The sequence below is a fragment of the Dermochelys coriacea genome, chromosome 2 (assembly GCF_009764565.3).
Source record: "Dermochelys coriacea isolate rDerCor1 chromosome 2, rDerCor1.pri.v4, whole genome shotgun sequence".
Lineage (NCBI taxonomy): Eukaryota > Metazoa > Chordata > Testudines > Dermochelyidae > Dermochelys > Dermochelys coriacea.
In genome coordinates, this window is record NC_050069.1 from 205,367,898 (window position 1) to 205,387,597 (window position 19,700).

General features: G+C 39.5%; 2 protein-coding genes across 3 annotated transcripts in view; one reads left to right on the forward strand and one right to left on the reverse strand.

The window, feature by feature from the left end:
* Positions 1 to 210: 210 nt before the first annotated feature.
* LOC119852271 (vitelline membrane outer layer protein 1 homolog) lies at positions 211 to 3,856 on the forward strand. The gene is made up of 3 exons (XM_038393438.2): positions 211 to 1,303; positions 1,395 to 1,510; positions 3,411 to 3,856. The coding sequence occupies exons 1-3, from the start codon at positions 1,031 to 1,033 to the stop codon at positions 3,706 to 3,708; spliced, it is 687 nt and encodes a 228-aa protein (XP_038249366.1). The 5' UTR covers positions 211 to 1,030; the 3' UTR covers positions 3,709 to 3,856.
* Positions 3,857 to 4,193: 337 nt separating this feature from the next.
* GALNT15 (polypeptide N-acetylgalactosaminyltransferase 15) overlaps positions 4,194 to 19,700 on the reverse strand; it is a 41,402-nt gene continuing 25,895 nt past the window's right edge. For both annotated transcript variants that reach the window (XM_038393436.2, XM_038393435.2), the window contains 7 exons: positions 16,578 to 16,745; positions 14,086 to 14,203; positions 13,068 to 13,262; positions 10,503 to 10,634; positions 9,142 to 9,243; positions 7,330 to 7,470; positions 4,194 to 5,719 (listed from right to left, as the gene is read on the reverse strand). In XM_038393436.2, the coding sequence (XP_038249364.1) occupies positions 5,573 to 5,719; positions 7,330 to 7,470; positions 9,142 to 9,243; positions 10,503 to 10,634; positions 13,068 to 13,262; positions 14,086 to 14,203; positions 16,578 to 16,745 (1,003 nt within the window). In that variant the 3' untranslated portion in view covers positions 4,194 to 5,572. The remainder of the gene's footprint in view (positions 5,720 to 7,329; positions 7,471 to 9,141; positions 9,244 to 10,502; positions 10,635 to 13,067; positions 13,263 to 14,085; positions 14,204 to 16,577; positions 16,746 to 19,700) is intronic.

Sequence of the window (19,700 nt, forward strand, 5' to 3'; positions counted from 1 at the left end):
CCAGGAAGGGACGGGGGTGAAAAGTCCCTGGAGCTTACCCCTCATAGCATGGCAGGAGGAGTGGGGACCTGGCTGCAGTCCACCCAAACGTGGGAGAGAGTGAAGAACCCCAGGGGGAGTAGAGCACACTGGGGGAGGCTGAACAGGAGGGATGAGGCTGAATTGATGGGGGCTGGGACTGATGGGGGGACTGGGTGGAGACACAACTGATAAAGGGACTGGGGACAAGATTAACTGCTAGCCGGGGGTGGCCAGATGTGGCAGAGAGAGCTCCTGACCAGGAGATCCACATCACTTTACCTAATACATTTGGGATTGTGGGCAAGACTAATTGTCGCATACAGACTCAGAATGGGCCGGGGCAGTTCAATAGTCAAAAGGCATACTGAAAAAACACAACATAATCTTTTTTAAATATTTTATGATTTTTTGGGCCAATCTCAAGATTTTTTGGAGTCTGAATCATGATTTTGGAGTTTGAATCACTGAGGTCGGCAATGCTGATAACCATACACAGAGTTCATAATATCAAATAGCATTCATAAGCTGTACATAGATTGCCATATCGTCACAGGTGCCTACTCAGACAAAACTCCTATTGACTTCAATGGAAGTTATGTTGAAGGACTATAGGATTTGTTTCCAAGTTAAGGTGGCACCAAGGGATACAAATCTCCTATAGGTCTCTGAGGCTCCTAATCAATTGTGATGTGGACACCTTTCCATTAGGAACCTTCCATGGAACTACTTTCAGAATAATGTACTAGTCAACGTGAGTAAGGGTGACAGAATCTGACCCTAAATAATTAGATAAACCATGTAATAAATAACCCCTATGAACAAAAATGCAACATTTTAGTGTGCACTGATATATTTCATTCAGGGCAGAACCTGAGGGCTGCAGACTTTCCAGATTTAATTTAAGAACATGAGCCAGTAAATCACCATTGCAAAACACACTGTTTGTTCTACTTTCCCATGTGACAATCTTGAACACGTTTGTTATTTTAATCAAATTGGCAGAGATAAAATGGGGTATAAAGGACAGAGTGCAGAAACTAGTGCTGTGGCTCACACTACTTCATCCAGCTGTTATAAAATGCTGGCCAGTCCTATTCTCCTTTTGGTTGGCTTAGCCTATGTCTCCCCAGTCTTTGGTAACAGAGAAATCCGAGCTAATGGCACTTTCTCAGACAGAAAGTATTACAACTCAATAAACGTCACTAATGGAGGACCTTGGGGCACTTGGACATGGGTTGATATGTGCCCAGAACATTTCTATGCTATGGGATATAGTGTAAAGGTAACTGAACCTGATTACTTTATCCATACCCTCGTCAGAGCTATAGGTTCTTATCATGTTAATGATCTTACTGTATTTCTGTATATTTTAGGTGGAGGAGTATCGAGGAGCTAGTGATGACACTGCACTAAATGGGATCCGTTTATTTTGCATAAAAATCAACAGTACGCATAGTGCTGTCTATACCATCGAATCTGATTCTGGAAAGTAAGTTTAACGGTACTTCAACCTTTTATATTTTGTTTGATCTATAATAAACCAGAGGATGAGGAACCTGAGCACTTGTAGCACTGTCAACCAGAGTGCAGCCTGTTATTGCCTCCAGGTTGTTCTTTTTAATTTTTTATGCTGGGAATATAATTGTTTACGACTACTGAGGAAGGGACCAAGTTATGGTCTGTGTTGCACCAGTGTAGCCCAATGAATTTGGCTCAAGATATTAATTAAGCATGATTTGCAAAATTCAGAGAAAAAAGGCTACAATGTAAATAGCAGACATTGCCTGTATTGTGTCTGAATTTCCTACCATTTCCCCCAGGCACAGCTTTGATGGTCTTTTAAAGTTAAAACTGACACCTCATCCTCACTTGAATATTTGGCCTTTACAGTTTTCTTATAACAACTTGTGTTATAGGGACACAGTCAATCTGGAATCTAGTCACTTTAAAAATAACTTAAAAGTAATTCCAGGTACTTTACCTGCTCCTGAGGCCAAAATGTTGGCAATCACATTTCCCTGTTTTTATGTACTTTTTTCTTTCCCCACCTTGCTGTGTAAAAAGTTCTGCCCAAGCAGGGGAAACTAAGTAACTAAGCCCTGACACTGCAATCAGATCTAGGGGTCTAGCTAATAGATCTGATTGCAGGATCAGGACCTGGCTGACTACAGAGGGGAAACCGTGAAAGTGACTATACACCGAGTTCTATCAAATGCACAAAGAAAAGAAACAGGAAAAAAAAAAAGAGAAATATTTCCCCTTCATTTTTCAGTTATAATAGTCTTTGGCATTACTTGTAATGGTAATACGGAAATGTTCAGACAGAAATGTGATTATTTTAAAGTTGATGATGTCCCTTAAGGGCCAAGTTATCAGTTTCAACTTTGAATGCCTCACCCTCTATCAGTTGTATCAATGTCTTTATGTAATGTAAAGAGCGTTTTTTAAATGTAATTTGTGTATGAAAGGATCTGTGGGTCACTGATATATATGGCTCAGTCATTTAATTGAGTTTATATTATCTGATTATAGGAACTGCCATATTAGATCAGACTCAAGTCCATTTAGTGCAGTATCCTCTCCCCTATAGTGGCCAGCCCTAGATGCTTCAGAAGACATGCATTGATCTTCCAGTAGGCAGATGGAAGAATGCACCCTGCATAGGTCTAATCCTGGTTTCTAATAGTTAGAGATTGGCCTGAATCCTGAAGCACAAGGTTTAATACCCCTTCCAAAATGTTTGTTCACATTAATTATGAACACTCTGATATTTACATGAATATTTAGAATATCTAAAGTTTTAAAGAGTGGACATAACATAAATCCAGATTTTGAAGTATGGGTATAATTTTTTTCCAGGCAGACACTTACAATTATTGCAGGCAACAAAGAGTAAACTCCAAGCTATTTTTAATTGATATTAAGAAACATATTCTCCTCTTACTTCCACTGATGTGAATGGATTTACTTTAAGGCTTTTTCTGGTGTGCATGTATCTATAGTGAATCTTGTTTTCTCAGGTTTTGTTGAGTTTGACACATATACTGTGAACAGGACATTCACATTTCTTCAGTTTTGTTCCAACTTTTTCCTGCTCTCAGACAGGAAAAGCTCCTTGCTGCTTTGTGATGAGTTCAGCTTGTGATAATCTGCTGTCATTGTGCTGTCACTTTATTTTTGGAATGTAAGGAATGGTATCCGCTGTGTATTCTTCAGTGTCCAAACACAGCTAGTGTTCAACACTTAATAAATAATACATTCAAAATAATTCAGAAAATCTGGCATACTTCCCATTTTAAAAATTGATCAGACTTGATTAAAATAACATTTCACTGGCTTTTATGCAACAAGTAGAGAAAAATATATTGAAATTCTCTTTTCCCCCCTAGGTTTGGGCAATGGTCAGGAATCATTTGGTGTCCAACTGGGTTCCTAACATCCTTTCAGCTGAAAGTTGAAGTTCCACAAGGAATTTTAGACGATACAGCCGCTAACAATATCAAATTCCGCTGTAGCAGTGGTGCTATCATAGAAGGAACAGGCGGTAGCTTTGGTGATTATGGTGGATGGAGTAATTCATGCACAAGAGGTGGAATTTGTGGCATTGAAACCAAACAGGAACCATACCATAATATTTTTATCGATGACACAGCCCTCAATGATGTTCGCTTCTTCTGTTGTGACTGATTTCTACTGTTGAATGTTATTTTCTGGGGTTTCCCAAAGGCTGACACCTGGATTGTTCTGAACAGAACATTCCATTATTTTCAGCCTTGTGCCAAGCCCCACTACGAAGTCAATTTGCTCTAAATCTTAGAAATAGTTACATTCTCTGTCTCTTTAAAAAAAAGTCGCAATAAATTAGGTTTCAATAGTGATGTGCTGCCCCCTTAATGACTGTCTGAAGGCATCCGATGAAGTGAGCTGTAGCTCACGAAAGCTTATGCTCTAATAAATTTGTTAGTCTCTAAGGTGCCACAAGTACTCCTTTTCTTTTTGCGAATACAGACTAACACGGCTGCTACTCTGAAACCTGTCTGAAGGCTGTGATTGATTGATATGGAAATGAAGTGTGAGCTGATCTAAAGGAAAGACAGGTAATTAGGAAAAGGTTCCTGCAATCACCTGTCTGTCTTGCCAAACTTCTCCCCCTCCTATTTTGGAAGCACCTGAAGGTGTCAGCCCTATTTGATTTCATTCCTAATTTAAGGACTCCAGATAAAGTGTTCATGCAAGTTAGACTTTCTGACACTATGGTCCTCATATTATAATAATTGCTGTTAACTTCAGTGAGAGACTTGAGCTCAGAAGGGATGCACGATCATGCTCCCAGTAAAAGAACCTTGATAAGTTACTTTTGAGGACCATCTACGAGACTCATGGTGAGTTAGGGGCTATAGGAATCCTCTTTTCTAGAGTCAACAATGTCAACACTCTGCTTCCTTTTCCTGTATCTGCTGCTAGCCACTTTAAAGAATAAAACACCAATATGTTCTTTTTATGTAGCTATAAAGTCTTTTGCAGCTAAAGTTCTTCCATTTTCTGCTTTCAACTGGAAGTTTTTACAACTTTGCTTTAGTGCATTAGTGATATTTTACTTTAGTACATTAATTCTTCCCAACGTTTTATGAGCCAAAATGGAATGCCTTCAATAAATTCCATGTCAAAATACATGTTGTTTGGGAGGTTTTTTTTTTCCTATGTCTTTCACACTCTGCTCTTGTTGGGTGTCCTGAAGCCTACTAATGGAAAGTTTGCTGACAGGGAGTTACTAAACCCCAAAGGAAACTAAAGCATGAACATTGTATATCTATCCATTTTTTTGGAGTCATTGTCCCATCCAATTTAGATTGTGGATTAAGGCAGAAAGAGACAGTGGGCCAAAGACAGGGAGCCTGATTGTACTCCCATTGACATCCAATAAGAATTTTTAACAAGAACAAGATGTAGCCCAATTCTTTGCTAATTCACACACACTGTGCAATCTCACTGAGAGTAGGGTATTGGCTCAGTGTATTTGGAAAGGAATATATTAATTATTTCTTACAAAAGTAATTATATTCTACTTTGATACATACAAAACCTACTTTGTTTTATATGGGTCACAAGTGCACTGTACAGCTTGGCTAAACTCATCTCAACAAGGCAGACTTCTTTTGAGAGAGTTTCTAAAGTTTCACAAAGATTCATCTTCCTGTTTTCTTAGAAGTTTTAGAAGAGAGACCCTTTGGCAATTTGTCTTCCAAGTTTCCTTAAAAGGGCAAACTTCTTGTCTTCTGCAGGTGTAGAGCTGTAGAGGCATTACTGATACTCACAGTAGTTTTATTCTCTGGTTGAAGAGAACAAATAATAATTTTTCGCTTGAGTTGGTTAAACCAGGAGCCTAGTGCAATTACTTGAGCAAGACTTTCCAAGCAAGATCTTTCTATCTTCTCCTGAAGACCATGGCAGACACACACAACTTTCTTTTGCATGCAGGAATCTGTGTGTCTTGAATCCCAAATGAAAGTGACTGTGAGGTTTGGAGACAGTCTTCACATAAACCTGTCAGTCATCTCTCATCTAGCACATGTGAGTGATCAAATCGCCACAGCTGATTCTCATTGTTGTTACATAAATGTAAGGACAAGTCCTTCTCAGCTTCAGTCTTCACCGCCTCTAGGCATTTACCAGAAAAGATGTGGACAATCATTCCACTCTACAAAAAGACAAAAAAGGGACAGAAGGAATGGAGAAAAAGTAAAGGACTTTCAATAAAGATCAGAATGTGTATTTTAAACTTCTAACAAAGAAATGCAATCGGTAGGGATCGCTGATTATTTCTTTGTTTGGAGTAGTACTTTAAATTTAATGATTACTGTAAAAGCCTTAGGGTTGATCCTGAAAGGTGGTGAGTACCCATAATTCCTATTGAGCCAATGGGAGTTGTACATACTCAGCACATATTAAGATCAGCCCCCACCCAACTCCCAGTGCCTTCTGCTTTTTAGAGGGTAAATGTTGTCCCCAGCATAAGTTGCTGGACTGTGTCTTGCCAAGACTAACCTAGTCCAATGCTGGGGAAAATGAATCCTCATTGGGATTGGGCAGTAGAATGGTAGCAGAAGTGCCCCATAACTGCAACTATAATAGACTCAGAGCTGTAGTATGCATGTGATGGCCGTGCACCTGTTCTGTGTGTGGAAAAACTGGAAGTTCATCGAGTCAGAGTTTAAGTCCAGGAGGGACCTAGTCTGACTGTGTGTATATCCCAGGCCACCAACATCACCCAGCATCTGCACATAAACCCAACAACTGAAATTAGACCAAATTATTACAGTCCACAGAGGACTAGACAATGATGTGCCACTGGGAGAGAACACGTAGGAATGACAGGCACTAGTGCCCGAGACTCCTGTAATGGCAGGGAAATGATTAAATGAGATATACCCAGATAATCCTGGCAAGTGACTCTCACCCACATGATGCAGAAGAAGGTGAAAAAACCCCAAGGTCACCACCAATATGACCTGGGGGAAAATTCCTTTCCGACTCCACACATGGTGATCAGTTAGACCTTGAGCATATGAGCAAGAACCAGCCAGCCAAGCACCTGAGACAGAGAATGCTTCATGCCACCTCAGAGCCCTCGCCCACCCTGTCCAGTGTTCAGTGTTCATCCGTGGGCATCTCTGATGTTTCACAGGAGGGAGACAAAAAAAAAAACCAGAATACATTGGCAGAGATGGGGGAATCCCTTCCTGACCCCTGCAGGTAGCTGTCTGAAGCCTAGACGCATGAGCTTCTAGGAACATAAGACATAAACTGGTGAGTCCCAGGGCTGCTGAGCCCAGCCCCCTACCATGACAAGCAACCCATCATACAGTCCCACTCATAAATCTGTCTAGATCTCTTTTAACACTTTGTTCCATATATTGACCTAGACCCTTAAAATTTCCCATGCTGCAGATAATTTCCTACCTTGCTGGGTGAATTCCACTGAATAATACTGAATTCTTATAGAAGGAGATACTCCTATACTGCAGTAGAGGGGGAATTTTAAGGCCCCACCCTACTCCCAAAAGGGATCCAATTCAAGCCAAGCAAGGGGTTCTAGAGCATGCGGTTCTATAGAATGGTTGCTTTAACTCTTATTCTTAACTAAATTTGTATGAGGAAGTTGGTGTGAATAGGACAAATAGCTTCACAGTACCTTGGATGCAAACTGTGATGCAGTGAAACCATAATCTAAAACTTCTGGTAACCCCTTCCCTACAACTTTTGGACTGTTTTCAGTTAGCCTAGCTTCATGACAAAATCACTACACACCTCCTGGACATCCCATTGTTGCTGGTTATTTTCTGCCTCTTGCGTACAGTTTTGAAAGATAACCTTCTCATGTCTGACATCAAAGCAAAACTGCAGAGTGGAACCAAACCGGATTTCCTTCATACTATTATATTCAAAATGCTAGAAAAAGAAGGGTTTGTTTGCATTAATAAAGTTGAAGAACATTCCAATTCATTTTTAGTTGCTAGTTTAGTTGCAAAATCATTTCCTGTTAACATACAACACCAAGATGAATGAAGGAGACACAATAGGCCTGATCCTGCAAACCTATTTTCTTACAAGTAGTCCTAGCACGACTACTTTCCTGGGACTATTTCCATAAGTAAAGGTTTTTGGGATTCGATAACATGTACAAAGTAGATGCAGAATATAACATTTGTAGGCAATGTTTTTCTGTTTTTTTTAAAGGTCGGGGAATGTCCGGCTGGTGGGACATTCCCAGACATCACAATATGGGAAAAATCCATCTCTGTTATTTCTTGAGTTGTTATATTTGTTCCCTAAACTTCCTAGTCTTCCATTTCCCCAGATGCTACTGAAAATAATAAATAATCACTTTGTACTCATAGGCCCAATCCACATGTGCCGGACAGTTTCAACTCTCACTGAGTTCATTCTCAGCATTCAAAAAGAGAGATGAATTTAAAAGTTCAGGGGAAAACATCTATCTTTGAGTCAATCAGGAAGCAGAACTTTTGCAAACCAATCAAGACACAAATATTGGCATATACAATCTAAAGTCCTGGTCTTATATTTCTTGAGCTTCCAAAACTTCCCCTATCTTTAATGGGAGTTTTGGATGTAAAAGAATCAGAGCATAGAGTTCTAATTGTTTAATGTTATTCCAGAACTCAGTATTGTTGACTGACCTCTATGGAGATAAAAAGTAAAGACCTCATTTTTAGCTTGATGTAAACCAGGCTTTCATTTTTGCATCCACAAATCTCTGGACAGAAACACTTTAGTTAATGTAGATGACTGAGTGTGCTGCAGATCAAATACTTAAATATCAAAATGACCTAAAATGTACAAAAAATTTCAGGTGAAAAACAGAAGCCAGCTTTAAATATCTGTCATGGAAAATGAACAGACATATCCTAGGTGTCGGTGGTTAAATTACACTTTGCATATTACCTTAAAAAGGAGAGGCAGAATACAGTAAAGCTGTCACAATGCTGTTTGTATTTTCATTAGACAAAGACTGCTTACTGAGATTTCATTTGAATGAATGAATGTTTTTGCTGTATTGTAAATCTTTGCTTTAAATTATTGTTCTGTCAAGCAGTGTGCTAAGTAATCCTTCTGTTATATTAACTAAAATATGTTTTCCCTTTTTTAAGTTTCCAAAAACTGATTGAAAAAATAACAGTCAACTTCATGAAAATCTTGACATTTATCATTTGCAGTAATTCAATATACTACAGTATTTGTTGTGTTTCAGTCCAATCACATACACTTTTCATTTTTAGTATAGAGAATACTGAAAATATCATGGGATAGTGGTGTGGTGAACCTCAATATTTTAAGGTTCAGATGAACTGATTCCCAAATGGAAAAAAAAACATATTTTTTGGATGGGACAAAATCAGCAAGACATATTATTGCAGTAATTTAGCTGGTCAGTATTTAGCCCCGATTCAAGAAAGTATGTAAACATTTGTTTAACTTTAAGCACATGAGTACTCTTATTGAAGTCAATGCTTAAAGTTAGTTAGGCACCAGCTTAAATACCTTCCTGAATCGGGGCCTTAAATTTGATGCCAGTACACAAAAACTTTAAATATACAATACCTGGTTAATATTGTCACTACAAGGAGACAGCTCAATAGGACCTTCTGCAGCATCCCATGCAGATCTGTAATCTGCACAGAAGCCAACACCAGTATTGTACAGCTGCAAATAAATATTTATACTGAAATAAAGTACAATCAGTTAAAAAGGAAACATCTTTTAATTAACTTTTAATGGTGCTTGGGTTGTATCCTTTTTATTGTACGTGCTTTGGCTAATTATTCAGCCAGTAAAGTCCTTTCACTCATAGGCAAGATCAAATAGTCTCGCATATTGAGCGAAACTGAGCCTTGTCAGTAGAGTGACACAAGAGATCAGCTTGGCCCAATGCTATTTGGCAAAGTTAAAGTTAAACCTCCACTTTATCATTAGTAGATCTGGTCAAACCTTTTCCAACAATTTTTTATGGAAAATTGGGTTTTTGACAAAATTAAAATTTTTGCATAAACTGTCTGTGTTCCCTGAAAATGTTTGATGTTTTTGACAGAAAAACTGAACACTCAAAACTCTCCAAATTTTTGGGTTTGGGTTTTCAGTTTTCAACAGACAGTCACTACTTTCCACAAAAAAAACTATTTTCTGATGAGCTCTAATAATTGCCCTGTTTGTGTATACGGTACTGAATTTAATACAATAGTCACAAGAATGTTTTCAGTATCATGACCATATTACATATGCTGGTATGTTATGACAAACGTGGAATTATATATCATTCTAAACAATATGAGGATAACTAGTAGTATATTACATTACAGTTTCTGAATCTATCAAGCAGAATGCTAGGGCTTTGTCTACACTCTGAGCTCAGGATGTGATCCCCTGCTCATGTACACATACTCACTCTCACGCTCGTTGAGGTGCCACTAAGCCTTTTCACATTGGGTCAAATTTTGAGATCCTAAAACAATGCTTAGTCTTTTCTCGGGCAAACTCTCACTAATGTCAATAGGAACTTTCCTGAGAAAGGACTGAGTAGAAACAAAGAGCCTCAGGATTTGCCCCATTAAGCAGTTTTATTAAATGTTTGTTTTAATAAGTTATAATTATTAAATGTGAAATCCTATAACTTTTGGGGAGACAGCATGAGCTAGGGAATAGGGCACTGGACTGGAGTCAGGAGAAGTGGGTTCACTTCCTGAGTTGGAACTTGTTGTGTGATATTGGGCAAGTCACTTTACTTCTCTGTGCCTTCGTTTTCCCTCCAAATCTTTATCTGCCTTGTCTATTTAGATTGTAAACTGTCCAGGCTAGGGAATGTCTCTTACTATATATTTGTACAGCACCCAGCACAATGGGATTCTGATCTCAGTAGGGGTCTCTAGGTACTCCAGTAATATAAATAATAATAATTTCCCTCTTACCTTGCCAGAGAATCTTGGTTTGTACTCTGGTGGGTGGAGTTCGGGGTATACATTTGATATAAACCAATGAAATTTTCTACAGCCCAGTCGCTTTTGGAGTTGAAGGCGCTCGTTGCAGTCTGGCTTCTCAGCCTTATATGAGAAAGCATAGGGCAGTTGAATGGATAGTAAACAAGTACTAATATATTTGGTTTTAAGAAGCTGTAAAAGAAATATACTACCCAGGGAGGGTTCAGTTCTGCCACCCCGTATGTACAGCAAGTTACAATTAGTGTCTTTCAGATGCATTACACAAATGAGAGAGACCACTTCTACACCGCCTGTAAACTTATACTAAAATAACATTTAGTCTGGGGCAGGAAGGGGATTGAGTGTCTCAAAGAGGAGACATGGGGTGGGAATAAGGATTTTCATCATCCATAACAAGTACAATTATCTTGCAAAATCAGTAATTCTTTGCCCTCTTTTTAACAAAAAACCAAATTCTACACTAACTGCACTGAAACCAATGGGGTTACATAGGCTGTTAGAGTTTGGCTTATTGATTGCCCTGGCTTTAACAGACCAAAATCTTCTCTTGAATGAGCTTAGAAGTTGGTCTAACATATGCAGTAATACTGATCAAATTGTATATATAAACAATTGATTTGACTATTTTTCCCATTAATTGCTCATTTTATTATGTGAATAATTTGTTTCTGCAGACGCTCTATGGGGCAGGAACCATCATTTTGTTCTGTGTTTGTACAGTGCCCAGCATCCTGGTCCATGATGACGGCTTCTAGGCAGCACGTAATACTGGTAATAAATAATAACAATAAATGTTTGAATAATATTCATAGGATATGATATTTTCTTCTGTCACATAAACTATTCCAGCTCTGAGCCTGCGATGAAGAAACCACATCCTAAGAGTTCAGACCCAGAAAAAATAAATTCTGAATGGAAAAAAATGCATAAAGCAATCTAAATTGGGGTTACATTTTTTAAAAATTACTTAATAGAAGTCAATGTTCAGCTAATATTCCCTGGATTTTTCCAGTGGCCAGTAGATGGCCCTATTTACCCCTATTAATTCAACAAATCGTGGCGGGACGAGACTATTATGATGACTGCAAGTGAATGCACTGCAAATTATTTCATTCATTACCTCTATGGATTAATACACAATGCTATACTAACACAAAAATACTGTATGTGGAAGAAGGTAATAGATTAATATTACGTTAGCTGAACATGAATATCATTTGAGGGCACTTCATATTTGTGAGGTAATAACAGTAACCTAAGCAAAATAAACTTTGAGGTCAAAGGCAAAGATTTTGATAGCAAATAAACTGCAACACTGGAAGCTGAAGGGTTTACTAGCTCAGGATAAAGTTATTACCAGGTTAACAAGAAGCACCTTCAGTTAATTATTAAATGAAATAAGAACCCAGTCATTGATCTCTGCAAACCTGGGCTCACATTCTCTTCTCAGTTACACTGCTAGCTCATTGACTCAAAGAGACAGCAGGGTTATAAATTAGATGGAAATTTGGCCAATGGGGTTCAAGTCTTGCAATATAAGTAGCAAGAGAAAATTCAGTTGGAAAAAAATCAGATGAAAAAAATTAGTTTGATATAGTCTCAAACTTGTCATAAAATTTAGCATGATTGGGCAACTCAGGACTGCAGCAACTGGAGTTTGGCAGATCAGGATTGAAATACAGTGCCAAAATTATTTGAGGAAACTCAGACAGTGCTAAGTGCCAACCCACACACTGCCTAGATGTAGCATCAGTCTTCAGTTTTGTAAGCACAGCATTTTAAAATTAATGACATCTCTCCTTTACTGATTTTACTTTTTCACCTGCTTGCTAAAACTGCTCAAACTTCTGCCCTACTAGTGAGTGGAAAAGGTTCCTGGTATAATGAAATGTACCAGAGCCAAAGAAATAGGGCTAGCAGCAGGATTGTCAACAACTCTGCTGTTTGGATTTTAAGAAACCCATGTTTGGGTATATGATATATTTCAGTCACAGGGCTGAACCCAAACAGCCACCACCTAAACTGTGGTTCTGGAGCAGGCGGAGTCACTCCAGGAGGATTTGTGAGGAGTGATGCTTTGTCATTATAGTACCACACCCTAACTGTAAGACAGAATGGCTGCTAGTATCCAATCCCCTATTCAACGCATCCTTATGACTCCTCAAATTAAAATCTAATTGGTGTACAATGGTTGGGGTGTCTGTGGCTCTTAGAGCCTTTCTGTTATCTTCCTGTGTGCTTCACTCTAGTTTTGTAAGACTATAGCCAGTTTCTTCTGGACAACAATGAGCTAAACAGGATGTCACCTTTACTGTGAGTTATACCTCAATAAATGCTTTCCTGAGTCTGGTGTACTGGCTGGCTGTTTCTCTTCAGACAAAATTATTTCCCTCTGGAAGTGGCTAAACAATAGGTGGGACATTAACAAGCAGCATTCATCAGCTATGAAAAGAAAAACTCTCTCTCCTTCCCTTCCCCAAATGGTAAGGATTTACTTTACTCCCTCCTGAGATGGACCATCACTTATGTCTTTACTTTACTAATTAGGAATGCCACCGTGTCATGCTTGTAGAAAATCTCTTTAAAGGAATCCAGCCAGGTCTCTGCTATTCGGATTTTGTTCCTCACTGCAGCCTCTTCGTTGGGAAAAGAGTGCGGGATGTGATTTCGAAAGATGTGCCCCACCCGTGAGCATGGAAGGATTTCAACAGAACCACCACAGAGCCAGGCCTGTAACACAGATGAAGACAAAAAGGGTTCTAACATGGTGTATCCGCTATGCAGGCAGTACATTGCTATCAATACCATTTAGCAAATGGTAAGTAATCGAGGTGTGCAAAGCAAGGTGAAATAGACACTGACATGAGTAAAAATCTGTTCCGGCCAGTAGCCTTGTGGGTTCATTTTATCTGATAGCAATACTGATGGGGCCAAATTAGGGGTGCCCCAAGGAGGAGGCCCTCAGAAGGAGGAGGAAGTCCATTCTCCCAGTGCACCCGTGAAGGAGACAGCTATAATTTGGTTGCTTGTGTTCTCAGGCCTTATCTAGACTAAGATCTGGGAGGTGTTAGCTAATATGTGTTAATAGCCTAGTGTAGACAAGGCAGTGTGTCTTTAACATGTGTGTAACTTGTTGATTTACTCAAGTCTTTAACATTACTTGTTAAACATGTGTTAAAGGCACACTGCTTTGTCCATTCCAGTTGTTAAGATTCTGCAGCTAACACTTTCCAAATACTACATGCATGAAAGGGTTCATTTGCAAAATGCAGCTTTCAGAAGGTGCTAAAAATATTGTCCTTTCATGAGGTGAGGGTCAGCCAATGAGACTTTGTTTTGATGACATACTGCTTCTAACTTAGTGGTTCTGAGTGTTGTCACTTGACATCTTGCTGGTCAACTTTAGGGGTAAATTTCTCTGAGAAAACAGAAATTTCTTTTCACCTGATGCAGTTTTGTACTTGGTTTTTATTTTCTAAGTTGTTTCTGGGCTCTTAAATACCGTTCTCTTCAACACACAATAGTTACTTGACATTTTTCTTCAGATTCTTACCCTTATAGATAATTCTAGGTTTTCTGCCCCCCATAGAGTCATGTCGGAATCATAAGCACCAATATTTTGGAAGTAATGTCGGTCCATTGCCACTACTCCACCAGGCACCACGGGACTTCTAGACAGAGCACAGTTTAAAAGTGAATCTTTCTGCAATTTAGGATGGAGAGTTAAATGAGAATGAGATTTACTCTGATCATGGAGAGGTCTCTATAAAACAATGTATGATCCTGTGGTGGGCCTTACAATCACTGAGAGGGTAGCAGGGGAATTTTGGTGTCAACTGTGTTTCTAGTTTAAAAGGTAGGGGTGTGTGTGTGTGTGTGTGTGTTGCTTTCCACTTGCTGAGTAGTGGCAGATTTTGGGACTTTGCAGTGAGCCATTTTGCTGTTGGGAGAGAGATGGGGATCAGGGTATTTCACGGTGTAATTCATTTATTTTACAAATGTACACAATTGCTATTTATTTTAAACGGAGATGGCCAAAACTACACTTGCAGACACCACAGGTAAGACACTATTGTGTAAAGCTCTGCAGGGAAGAAGCTGCTTCCTTCCCTCTGACCCTCTTGCTCTTAGCACCCTCGCGGTTTTTGAGTCCTGCCCTCAGTCTTCTCACCAAGGTTACTTGTTAGCCTAGATTCTAGGGCTTACCTACAATTTTACCATGTTTGAACATGGTTATGAACACCTGAGTTAGCTGACCTGATGTTGGCCATAAGTTTGCGGTCAGCGTGGGCCAGCCAAGAGATGTGCCTGGCATTGGGTCAACTAAACTGTGGAATCACTAAAGGCTGCTGCTTCTTTGATCTCTCAGTAGCAGAGTTCTCTCTCTCTCATGTTATTGCCTCATCTCTTCCAACATTCCCCAGCCCTCTGTGACCTCCAGTCCATTCATGTCTATGACTGCTCTTCTATACTCATTTCCCCCCGCCCCATTCTCCCTGCTCAATCCTCCTCTTTCTCCACTTACTCTGTTGCTGAATCCCTTCACTTCTCTCCTCCACCATTGACTCTCTTCTCCTTCTTGACCCCTATTGTAAACTGTGTCCTACTAACCCCCAACCCTGGCTCACCTCAACCTCCAATTTGTCTGGTCTTGTTCTGTGCCACTGAATGCCCCAGAAATCATTCTCATTGTTGCACGGACTTTTTCCGCTACATATTTGTTCTCTTTCCCTTCATGTTACCATTTTTCTTGCCAAACCAGCACTACCCTGCCACCTACATTGAATGCCTCTGACCTCCACCCATTCTCTGTCACTACTGAACACACCACCATCCTCCCTGTCACTCAGTAAACTAGGTCTGAACTTCAACTCCTCCCTCTTTGGACACTTCTAGGTGATATCCAAATCTTGCAGCCTTTTTTTTTCCTGCACAATGTTTTGAGGCTCTTAGCTGGGTGAACAGAGAAAAAAGATTAAACCTCCCCCAGATTCTCATCTCAACAGCTTCATCACCTCCTCCAGGCCATAAAAATAGAGCAGATAAGATTACCCTCACATGTTGATCTGATCACATCTCCCCACTTGAAGCCCTCCTCTGACTCCCCCTTGTCCACCTCCACTAAGCTCAAACTTCTTGTGGCTGCCTTTAAGGCGCTGCATAATTCTGCCATACTTTACTTCTCCCTGCTTGTCTCTTATTTTGTCATCCCTCTCCCCACTGCTCCACCTTAGTCATCTGCTTCTCTTACCGCAATTCCCACACTTTCTTCTACTCCATATGAAATCCTTTTGCTTTCAATTTGGAGTTAGGTGCCTAAGTATCCTTGAGGATCTGAGCCTAACTGAGTACATCAACTATTAATCTATTTCATTTATTGCATGACTGACTTGTTCAACTCTGTGGAGGGAAGGAAATATGGAACTGAAGTTGGAAATTGGTATAGGAGAAAGAGGCAAGAGATGAATGGTTGAGTGAGGGGTCAAGAGATGGGGAGATTAGCATATTTTTAACTTATATACACACACACACACACCCCACATCAACATGTAATTAATAAGCCATGTGACTATCATTATCCTAATAAGTTTGTATATGGCATCTTCCCCTCCCCCCATTCCTTGTCTTTTCAGTTTGTGTAGGTGCTGGAACTAGGGTTTCTGGGGGTGCTGCCACACCCCCTGGCTTAAAGTGGTTTCCGTTATATCCAGGGTTTACAGTTTGGTTCAATGGCTCTCAGTACCCCCACTATACAAATTGTTCCAGCCCCGCTGTCAGATTGTACACTGTTTGGATCAATGTCTGTGTCTAGAAAGCACGTGCCATAACATAGACCCTATTGTAGTCTAATAATAATATTAATAAATTAAAACCTACTGGATATGTAAACTTAATGTAAACCAATAACCCTCTCCTCTCAAAAATTACGGGCCAAAAAAACCCTGTGAATGTAATCCTGTCTCTTCTCAGTTAGCTGGAGGGTGTGTTAGATTTTGTGACTGTGTTGCTGAGGTGAGAGTAAGCATATTGGTTGATGAACTGTACCTGATGGGGCTGATGGCAGACTGGCGTACCTTCTCTTCATGCTCTGGCAGCGGCTCCCAATGGAAATCTAATTTCCAATCAAAACCACCTCGTTGCAGTTCCACAGAGTGATGATACTGAAAAGTCTTCCAGTCAATGACATCTATGACAGGGGAGACTATTCGATTTCTGAAAAGAATTTATTTTCTTTTGAAAGCCAAGTTGGGGAATAAGTTGGCAGTGTGTTAGTAAACCACTTGTTCTAGGATTTGACCCTGCAAGGTGCTGAGCACTCCTGTGTGGTACTGATTGCCCTCAACTCCTCTGCTGATGGGACTTGAGTGTGCTTTGCCTATTGAAAGATTGAACCTATAGTGAGTAAAATAGGGGACACTAATTTATTAAGAATGTATAATCACAGTCATTTCACTGTTAATTGGGTCTTACTTTGGTTGCACTATCAAAATGTACAAACACAGAACCAAGAGATGGTCCTTGCCCCCAAAAGCTTACAATCTCTGGATTTTGCACTGAATCTTTTACACAGCTGGACACATTCTGCCCACTGTTCTACCTTCTGATATCTCAATTGCATAGACAAAGGGTCATATTCTGCCCTTATAACCCCACTGGTTTCAACAGGGTTTCATGGGTATGACTAAGGGCAAAACTTTTCTTGAATAGTGGAATTTAGGAGGTGTATTTTGCTTATAATTTTCCATGGACTGGTCATTGGAAGAGACCTATTTTTCATCTGATAAGGTTAAATTGAAAACACAAAAGTGTTCAATATATAGTATACTTTATTCTTTTTCTGTACTATATTATAATGGTTGCTTCGTAACAATCTATGTAGTTAACATTTCCATTCCCTCTTAGCATATACTTGTAATTTTCTTGCCACTGCACTGTTTCCATATATCGTCTGTCTGTAATAGTCAGAATAGAGCCCATACCCCATGGGCATATATCCTTTAATTAATTTCTAACTTCAGTGAAATCCAGCTTTATCTGAACAGGACTGTTCTGTATTTTTCCATGTCAGACATCTAATGATGCTTAACAATGCGCCTCATGACATCCTGAAATTATCAGTAATTCAGAAAAGAACAAATTCTGTGGTAACAAAACCTGTTTCCTAATCAATGGTGCATGACATTTGGAAACCATCTTAATAGTTCAACTGCTATAGCATTACAGATCTGACAGCTGCAGGAAAAAAGCTGTTTGGAAGAAGAAAGTAACCCATTTCTGCTCTACTATACAGGAGCTACTCCCATTGACTTCAGTATAATGGCTTGTCTGCACAGGGAAGCTGTTCCAGAATAAGGTAGGGTGTGCGTCTAAAGTGGGAATAGCTGTTGTGGATTAAAGCAAACCAGAAAAAGACACTGTGATTCTGCAATAAGAGTAGTTTTCAGAGTAGCAGCCGTGTTAGTCTGTATCCGCAAAAAGAAAAGGAGTACTTATGGCACCTTAGAGACTAACAAATTTATTTGAGCATAAGCTTTCGTGAGCTACAGCTCATAATAGCTCACCTTACCTGATCGCTCTTGTTACAGTGTGCATGGTAACACCCATTGTTTCATGTTCTCTGTGTATATAAATCTCCCCACTGTATTTTCCACTGCATGCATCCGATGAGGTGAGCTGTAGCTCAAGAAAGCTTAAGCTCCAATAAATGTTAGTTTCTAAGGTGCCACAAGTACTCCTTTTCTTTTTGCAGATACAGACTAACACGGCTGCTACATTGAAACCTGTTCAAATGTAGATAAGCCCTAAGTGAGAGAAGAATCTGGCCCCCTCTGTGTAGAAAGCAGCATGTTTTGCCAAAGAGACACCAAAGGCCTTCTCTTTAAAAGTTTTAGCTCTGCTGGTCTGAGATCATTCTTAAGAGGAGCTGAGTTTAAATACACTCCAGCCAATAGGGAAAGGTCAACATCATAGTCTTCAGTATCCTGTTATCTGTTCACTGTTTGCCAGGGCAATGAAAGAGAGACTGAGGCCAGCTTTGGGAGCTGACAATTCTACGTGATGTTTGTATGACCTTGGCATATTTTTGCTGCATTTACAATCACTATAGTGATGGTTTTCAGTGAAAGTAGGGAGGGACTCAATCCTTTTTTCTATTACAGTTCTCATTCCACTAGTGAGGATTTTAGAAACATGTGGAGAAAAACTGTCCATGGGTCTTCAATGGCAAGTGGGGAGTTGAAGTATTATGGAGAGTATAGTTAAAACTGCTCAGTCTCTCTTTTGTTCCATAGTAAGAGAACAGGGAGTGTCACCTGATGAGTTAAAAGCAGGTAGATATAAAACAAATAAGTGAAGATACTTGTTCATAAATGACTATATCGGCCTGTGGAATTCACAAACGTAGGGGCTCATAGAGACAAGCACTGGATTTATAAACTAGATTAGATAACTTTATGACCAATTATAACATTTGTAATCATACAGGTTAAGACCAAGTAACTCATTGTCATGCTCCAGGGTCTGAGAAAATTGCAGTAGGGTTCAGGAAGGAATCTCCCTATGACAACACTGACAATCGGCCAGGAATATTCTGGGCTTCACTTTCTTTGGAAGCATTATTATACTGTATAGGCTATATGTTTGTACAACACCTAATATAATGAAGTCCAATCCTGACTGCAGTTTTATGGTATTACCATAATACAAATAATAAAGATCAAATTCTCATTGCATCCTTTGATGATATCCTGAGAGATTTCCCTGTATTCAGAATGACAGCATTCCACTCAAACGAAAGCCAACAGAAGTCTTTCCAAAGAAAGTTGGTGTCAATCCTTGTTCTCCAACTGAGAACACTAGGGCAAAGGAAAGAGGTGGAATAAAAGTCACCACCTTCTTCTGGGATGTACTAAAATAGAACACAGTTTACTGCTGGATTTACTTAATTGGTTCAGTCATGCATTTTTTTTTGTTTTCTTTTTACTAAGGAATAGCCAGATGAAGCTAAAAAATGTAATGCATCTTGCATGACTAAATTTCAAAACTTAAAGAATATCATACAACTCCAATGCAAGTCAATAAAACTACAATTTAAATGGCAAGCAACAGCAAAGTGTGCACCATTTAGAGTAAAAATTACTACTGAGGTCCTCCTCCAGCACAAACACC